The sequence below is a fragment of the Triticum dicoccoides genome, chromosome 5B (genome assembly GCF_002162155.2).
Source record: "Triticum dicoccoides isolate Atlit2015 ecotype Zavitan chromosome 5B, WEW_v2.0, whole genome shotgun sequence".
NCBI lineage: Eukaryota > Viridiplantae > Streptophyta > Magnoliopsida > Poales > Poaceae > Triticum > Triticum dicoccoides.
Genome location: NC_041389.1, coordinates 143,763,583 through 143,771,731, shown reverse-complemented (window position 1 = coordinate 143,771,731; position 8,149 = coordinate 143,763,583). Strand labels below are relative to the sequence as shown.

The following is an 8,149-nucleotide window of genomic DNA, read 5'->3' as shown; positions in this document are numbered from 1 at the left end:
CTCCTCGTTTGAGTTTTCAAAAAGGAAAGCAGAAAAGCAATTCATGTGTTTCCAAACAGATGAACAACTTGGTCTTTGTTGGTTTTTACTTAACAAAGAGCACTAAAAAAAGGATTTTACTTAACAAACTAGATCACTCTTTTATACTTAATTGCCCTTTTTTTCAGGGACTCGTTTCTACTTAATTGAAAGGCAGTTTTCCTGTCAGTTTCACGAAAGTATAGATGAACAGAAGCTTGCAATGGCGAAAACATGTCGATGATGTGCGACAACAAGAACCGTATCAACAATGACGCAGAATGCTGATATGGTACAGCCAATATTTTGCTTGTAAGGAAACCTCAGGCTCACCTTGTTTCTGGTTAACCGGTGATTCTTTCAAGATTTAGCTGCTTGGGCTTTGAGAAACGCCCATCACCGTCATCGGTCTGGCCGTATCAGATATGAGGCGCCGCGATACCGACGACAGTGCCATCCTTGCTTTTTCTTTGACATCCTCACCGAATCGATCCTACTAAAAAGCTCTGCCGAAGCAAGGAAAGTACGGAGAGAGGGAGAGAGAGGTGTTGCATGTGGCACCACACAGTTGCTACATGTATGGTGGTACAAGCATCTACAGAAAGTCAGATATATATTACCAGGGTGTTTTTTCCAAAAAAAAACTGCAGTTTTAACACATGACGCAAACATCCCAGCACTTAAGAATGGAATATATGTCTTGATAGAGATATCCTTTATCCTCTAGATTTGCCTTGATACTCTTCACCTGGAAAGAAAAGGCTAGTGTTATGTAGTAGCAACCTCCATAGCTAGCTACTCAAGGATCTTATGGTTCTTCATCAATTCTTGGCTCCTCACCCTCTCAAGGGCTAGCCTTGGCTCCTGCAAGAAGAATGTGTAGTGCAGCTCTTCAGATGAATCTAGCATGCACCTCAACTTGCCCAAAAAGAGAAACTCCGAAGTTTACATGTGTGGCACGCTGACAGAAAGACCGCATTTTATGTACACCTGAATATGTGAAAGATGTACTGGCAAATACTTTTGAAATGAAACTGGAGAGGTGTGGAAGCGCCTAGTAGTACATTTTAACAGTACTGTGTGTACTTGATTCTGATTCTTTTGCTAAATGACATGTGGATCACAAAGGCCTAACCTAGCTACTGTACATAGCTGATGCACATATGCCAGCCTTGAGGTGCCAACACCTATGAGGATCTTATTCCTTGGCTCTTTATTGTTTGATAAGCCTAGCTAGCTTGCTGATTACCTGGCTGAAACCCTAACAACAACCAATACCATCAGATCCTAACATATCACAATCTTTGTTGAAATAGTAATTTATTTCTGTCCAGCGATGAACTGTGATCTTTTGGTTGTCCGGTGACTGCTAGTATATGAATTATGCCCGAATTGTTGCTAAGTGTCTTGATTTACCTAATTGCTAGTTTTATGTTGCATGGGTCGCATGGATATGAAGGTTAAGATATGAGGAAGACGGCTGCGGAGGCAGCCAAATGAGAGGTGACCAGTCACGGTCCGCTGACGCGCCCGGCGTTTGAGAGGCCGGATTTGCAAGATGCGGCTGTAGATGCTCTAACAACCCGAGCCTCGAGAGCCTTCCTAAAATCAAGTTCCTGATGAGACGGCATGCGCTCCTCCTACGCAATATCCAACCAATGGATGATTTCGGTGGCCACCGCAAACTGTAACCACAGGTTACCAATCGTCTCATTGCTCCATCTCCTGATCGCCTTCACAGTTCTAGTGAGTTTAATGTGAAGATTTCAGAGAGCATAAGATCCCCCACACGTTGGCCACGACCTGCTCAAGGTCCGGAAGCTGAAGCCAAAAATATTTGAAGCGAGAAAAATCCTGTTGGTCCTGTAATTCTGCTCCCCAACAAGCAGCATGGGATAATGGCCAGAGATCATTGTTGAAATAGCGTGTATGGTGCATGCCGGGAAGAGGCCATCCCATGCAGGGGAACAAAAAACCCTGTCCAGCTTACAAAGTGTAACATCTTCTCTTTCGTTGACCATGTAAAGCGTCTCTCTTGATTTCTTTTGGATCAAGGCGATCGATCATTCCACTGAAGGAGCCCATGCCTCTGCTGTTAACATTCAGATTATTCTTATCCTTCACACGCTAGGGTCGTCGGGGGGAGTGTGAGGAGAGCCTGCTCGCTTTCCTTGGAAACAGAGTTCAGGAAAGCGTCCAAACTCATTACCGACTTACCGTAGGCAGACGCGATGCAGCCTAGCAATGGATCCACTGAGGAACGCCTGTCCCAGGATGGGCTACGATGGGAGCAGTCCAAGATAAATGCCGGGTCCTCGGTGATCATCCTGTCAGTCTGCTGCGACTGAACCTGCTCGCTGTTAGAAGCACTAGGCATAATGGCCCAAGTCTGCTGCGAGGCAATGAGGTAGTCATCTTAATCGTCACTGAACTGCAACCTGTTGAAGATGGCCGGCCTAGGCGGCGCACTGTCCTTCACGACAAGCTCCCACATGAAAGTGCATGTGACAGGGCCAACGCTTCCGGCCGACGCATCCGAGGACCCGCTCTGTCCACTGTCAGGATTATCTACCATGAATAGCGGCTCCGAATCATCCAGAGGCACGAGATCGATTACCTAGTCAATGTGCAGCAAATAGTTGAACTGCAGCAGGGTAAGATCTCAGAATCCCCGGGGAAACACGAGTCGCCGATGTCAAAACCAGAAACATGATATCTTGATATACAACAGAAACATGAAAGAACACTTGATACATCTACAGCAAGTCCTTGAAGCTTTGCAGTCCCATCAACTATATGCAAAAATGAGCAAGTGTACCTTTGCACAACCTCAAGTGGAGTACTTGGGCCATATTATAAGGGGTGATGGAGTAGCTATTGATCCTACCAAAATTGAGGCAATCTCCCAGCGGCCCACTCCAGAAAATGTAACTCAGTTGAGAAGTTTCCTTGGTCTCACTGGTTACTACAGGAGGTTCATCCAAAACTATGGGTTCATCTGCAAGCCCCTGTTTTAGTCCTTGAAAAAGGACAATTTCAAATGGGAAATTGAGCAACAGGAAGCCTTCAACATATTAAAACATAAGATGACCCAAGCTCCTGTCCTGGCCTTGCCTGATTTCTCTCAGCCTTTTATCCTGGAGACAGATGCTTGTGCTTATGGAATTGGTGTTGTGCTCATGCAGGAGGGCAGACCAATCTCCTACTTCAGCAAAACCATTGGCCCTAAAGTTGCTGCCCTTTCAACATATGATAAAGAGGCCATGGCCATCATTGAAGCTTTGAAACATTGGAAACATTATTTTGCTGCCTCTTCCTTGGTTATAAGAACTGATCAGGAGAGTTTGAAGTATATACAAGAGCAAAAGCTAACTGAAGGAATTCAGCACAAGTTACTGGTAAAGCTATTGGGCTACAATTTCAAGATTGAGTACAAGCAAGGAAAGAACAATAAAGTTGCTGATGCTCTCTCAAGAGTGAAATACAGATTACAATCCCTGGTTGCTTCACAAGTGAGACTTGCCTGGATATCTAAGGTTATTTCCAGCTATACCCAGGACCAAAGGTGCAAGGACCTTATAGTACAGCTAGCTACTTCTGCAACTGCTGTTCCTAACTATGCTCTCCAACAGGGAATTCTGAGATACAAAAACAGAATTGTCATAGGCAAGGATTCCAACCTCAAAAATCAGTTAGTGTCTGCCTTACACAACTCTGAACTAGGGGGCCATTCTGGACACAGAGCCACCTACCAGAGAGTTAAACTCCTCTTTCACTGGACTGGCATGAAACAGTCCAATGGATTATATTAAGCAATGCCCCACATGCCAAATCAACAAACCTGAGCACTGCAAGTATCCTGGACTGCTACAACCAACCTCTCCCTGTCCCAGACTTTGCTTGGTGTCACATTAGCATGGATTTTGTTGAGGGCCTACCAACTTCTCAAAACAAAAACATGATTTTGGTTGTTGTGGACAGATTCACCAAATATGGGCATTTTATTCCAATGCAACACCCCATCACAGTCAGTACTGTGGCCAAAGCATTCACTGATCACATCTTCAAGTTACATGGACTACCTTCAGTTATAGTTACTGACAGGGATACCATCTTCACCAGCAATCTTTGGCAGGCACTCTTCACGAAACTGGGTGTTAAACTGCACATGAGCACTTCTTACCACCCTCAGCCTGATGGCCAAACTGAAAGGGTTAACCAATGTTTGGAAAATTATTTGAGATGCATGGCCTTCCTACAACCCAAGAAGTGGATGAACTGGCTCTCTCTAGCTGAATGGTGGTACAACACTAGTTACCATACAGCTCTGCAAATCACTCCTTTCGAAGCACTGTATAACAGACCTCCCAACATGATCTCTGAAGCAGCCCTTTACCCAACTGAGCAAGTACAGGAATTTTCATCAGTACTCACTGCAGAACAAACAGCAGCTCAGATCAAGGCTAATCTGTTGAAGGCTCAAACTCGAATGAAACACTATGCAGATAAAAAGAGATCAGAAAGAACTTTAGAAGTGGGTGACATGGTGTATCTCAAACTTCAGCCTTACAGACACACTACCTTGAGCATCCATCGATGTCTCAAACTCCACTCTAAGTATTATGGCCCCTTCCGAATAACAGAGAAAATTGGCCCAGTGGCTTACAAACTGCTGTTACCGGATGACTGCAAACTCCATCCCACATTCCATGTCAGCCAATTGAAAAAGCACCTGGGGCCACAGGCCATTCCAAACCCCAAACTTCCACTCATCAATGCCGATGGCACTATTCTCTTGGAACCTGAGAAGCTCCTAGAGAGGAAACTTGTCCCCAGAACTCAAGGAGATATCCAAATACCAGTGGTGCGCTGGCTTGTCAAATGGTGTAACATGGATGAGAAAGATGCTACTTGGGAGGATGCAACATTCATACAAAAAGTTTTTCCTGCGTTTCAGCCCTGAGGACTGGTCTGAAGTCGGTCGGGGAGAGTTGTCAGGACCCAACTGAAGATGCAGCAGCAGTCCAGCTAATTTAAATCCCCAGCCGTTGGCGCGAAGCAACCCTGGCCGTCCATCGCCCATCTGACGCTCCATCTTCGCTCGTACCGCTTCGCGTGAAGAGAGGCTCCGGATCGCGTCCAAGTGGCATCGGACGGCTACCAGCAACTCCCGAGTCGATGTTCACTTTCCGGCAAGGACCTACAGTGTTCCACTGCTTTTCGTTTTTACTTTCTACTTTCACCAACTTGTAAGGCTATAAAGCCAGGGCTCCAGCTCGATTTAGGGCATGAGAATTGCTAGGGTTTATCCCCCTCCGCCGCCAGTGTTCCTGGCCGGCCTTAGGTTCCTCTTGCTTTGTACTGGATTCCTCTGATTGAACCAAATATCGAGCTAGTTTGAGTAGAAATTCTCCCCTGTTCTCTGAATATTGTTCTTCAGACTCATCTGGGTCTGACACTACCTCATCAGGCCATATCTCTTGAGACCTTGGCTGACCTATGCAAGGCTGGATCTCAAGCTACCAATACAGATTTTAGTGTCATCCCTAAGAATTGTAGTTAAAAAAGGCGCGCCTAGGCTCTAGGCGATAGCAATACGCCTGGTGCTTAATTGCACATTAGCGTAAGCTTTGGGCAGAAAAGCAAGGCAGTAGAAAAACGCATAATTAGCGCCTAGCGCTTTTTAAAACTTTGCCTCAGGTTAGGCTACCCACGGTGCTCTCCGACCCTCAAGCTCCCATTAGACATGGCTACACTCTCCAATCCAGAAGCCCTGACAGAAACATAGTGTGGGCCAAGCACCAGTATCTTGACTAGAGATTCCAATGAAATCCAAATATGCATTGCCAAGATGTATAAACTGATGCAACAGAAGTCAACTAATACAAACTTATCACTGCACTGGACTGATTTGTTTTAATTAGTGTGGCATTAGTCTTAGAACATATCAGAACTCACTTGTTTGAGCTTTCTAGTGCAGTCTCCAAGAGATGCTCGATCCTGTATTTCATCACAGGCTGCCCGGATCGTGTCCTCTTGAACATCTTCTCCCTAAGCTCCTTTCTCTTCGCTTCAGACTTCTCTCGCTCCTCCTTCTTGGCCTGTATCATCGCATCCCGCTCCTTCTTTGCCTTCTCATCCTCTACACGTTTCTTCTCGTACTCCACATTCAAGCTTTGTGAAGTGCGCTTCTTCCTCTTATCATGTGGTTTTGGCACATCCGATGCATCAGCACCTCCTTCCTGTAAATGTAAATTGCATCAAGACACAAAAACTACCTGTACACTTGTAGAACAAACAAGATAAGTAGCCTTGTCCTCAAAAAGTTATTCACGTTTTCATTGTCAAAAATAAAGGAATATATAATCCCATCAAAACTTCCGCTATCCACTTTGGTCAAATTATCACTTAAAACATAAAACAGCCTTGGTGGTTGGTACCGAGGAGAATTACCTCAGGGGTTGGAAGTGGAGGATAGTTTGACTGATTTTGGTGCTTCTTCGACTTCTTGTACTTGCTAATCAATTTAGCATTCCTGTAGAACTCCTTCTGCTTCTCTGCAAATGAGAGTAATGATTAATACCAAATCAGTTCTGCTTATAACATCGAACATTACTGCAATAACCAGATGGCAAAGCAGCACATATCATATAGGCATATGATTTGAAATGGACACACCAAATTGAATATGAACAACTGTGATAGTAAATTTCCCATGAGAAAACTGTCCACGAGAACAAGAACTTAGATGAGGAAATACTGTTCTAGTAAGGTCAATACATCTTCATGTCTGAACGACTTTCTTTCTCCAATTTCATCAATGTTTCTAAATCATGTAGCTGACCCTCGGTTGACCTCAAATTACGATGAGCTTTCATCAAATGTGAGCACATAGCAAACCAAGGGGACAAAATGAGAAGATTGTGTTCCTATGCTCGAAGTCCTAAAACAACAAATTTAGTCCTAATTCCAACAGGGTAACACAGACATGGTATACGAGATTACTAGTCGCTCAAAACCCTCAAGCATTTGGGGGTAAGCAAGACAAAATCTTATCCAGCAATCCGGTAGAGGAAACAACTTGGCGAGAAATTATAGCAAAACATTACACGCAACAGACAGACAGACAGACCGGTCGCGTGTGGTTTCTGCACCCGCGTCAGGGCACGAAGGCAGCAGTTACTCACTGATGAGTGCCGGGTTGTAGCCGGTGTTCCTGGACTTGGCGTTGGCGAAGGCCGCGAGGGAGAGCGCCCCGCCGCTGCCTCCCAGCCGCTGCCCGTTCCGCTTCTTCCCGCCCCACCTCCCCTTTCCCTTGTTGAACCCTCCTCCGCTGCTGCCCGCCGCCGCCGCTTCATCGCGTGGTGGCGGCCGTTTCATGGTGGGTGATAGTGGTGGTGGTGGTGGTGGTGGGCTGGTGGCTCGTGTGCTCGTTCAAACCCTAGGCGTTCGATCCAGGAACCCCCAACTGCCCAGGGGAAGAAGAAGAAGAATTTTCCCATAGTTTTTGGGCCGGCTACAGTAGCCTATCCGGCCCTGTATGCTTAGTTTCATTTATGTATCCCTCAAAACTATGCCTAAAAAAAATGTATCCCTCAAAACTTGGGATTTTTGCATGGAGATTGGCAAGGTCCTCCCTCTCTACGGGGCAGGGGCAGGGGCATGTATGAAGAAGAGTCACGCTATGCCGACGATGTTTATCTCACGATTCATGCACGATACTTCACATCCAACCATCCACTCATAGAACAAAGGGCAATACATCCATCTATTTTTCAGTCGTTCATGTAGTGTCAGGTGTGAAGCATGTAGTGTCTTTGGCGTGCCTCATATGATGCTGCAATTGATTCATGGTGTCATTCTTTGCTTGACTACCGGATGACTGAGAGTGTTTGGGCTTTAAAGGAAGGTGACTCAGTTCTGCCTCTATATGGAGATGAAACCACGAACCCCAAACTTTGGTTGTTCACGCTCAGTAGCACTCTTTCCCAAGAGCAATTTGTCGAGATACTTGTCACGCTCTAGGTTATATGGTGGGCTAGACGATGGGCTATTCACGAGGAGTTTCAATCGACACTGACAACTCACATGTTTATAACAAGGTACCTTGATGAATACGATCTCTGCTACC

General features: G+C 45.5%; 1 protein-coding gene across 2 annotated transcripts; it reads right to left on the bottom strand.

Annotated features, from left to right (window-relative positions):
* Positions 1 to 546: 546 nt before the first annotated feature.
* On the bottom strand, positions 547 to 7,511 carry LOC119307887 (rRNA-processing protein FYV7-like). Of its 2 annotated transcripts, XM_037583984.1 has the most exons (4): positions 7,206 to 7,510; positions 6,472 to 6,575; positions 5,977 to 6,260; positions 547 to 882 (listed from the first exon to the last, which is right to left on the bottom strand). In XM_037583984.1, exons 1-4 carry the CDS (start codon positions 7,396 to 7,398, stop codon positions 870 to 872), a joined length of 594 nt encoding a protein of 197 aa, XP_037439881.1. In that variant the 5' UTR covers positions 7,399 to 7,510; the 3' UTR covers positions 547 to 869. The 2 variants fall into 2 exon arrangements, with proteins under 2 accessions (XP_037439881.1, XP_037439882.1); XM_037583985.1 differs by lacking the exon at positions 547 to 882 and having other exon boundaries at positions 5,845 to 6,260; positions 7,206 to 7,511.
* Positions 7,512 to 8,149: the final 638 nt, after the last annotated feature.

Coding starts and splice junctions, on each gene's coding strand:
- LOC119307887 (XM_037583984.1), bottom strand. CDS start 7,398: ATGAAACGGCCGCCACCACGCGATGAAGCGGCGGCGGCGGGCAGCAGC. Junction 6,576..7,205: donor CTACAACCCGGCACTCATCA/GTGAGTAACTGC, acceptor TCTCATTTGCAG/AGAAGCAGAAGGAGTTCTAC. Junction 6,261..6,471: donor CTCCACTTCCAACCCCTGAG/GTAATTCTCCTC, acceptor TTACATTTACAG/GAAGGAGGTGCTGATGCATC.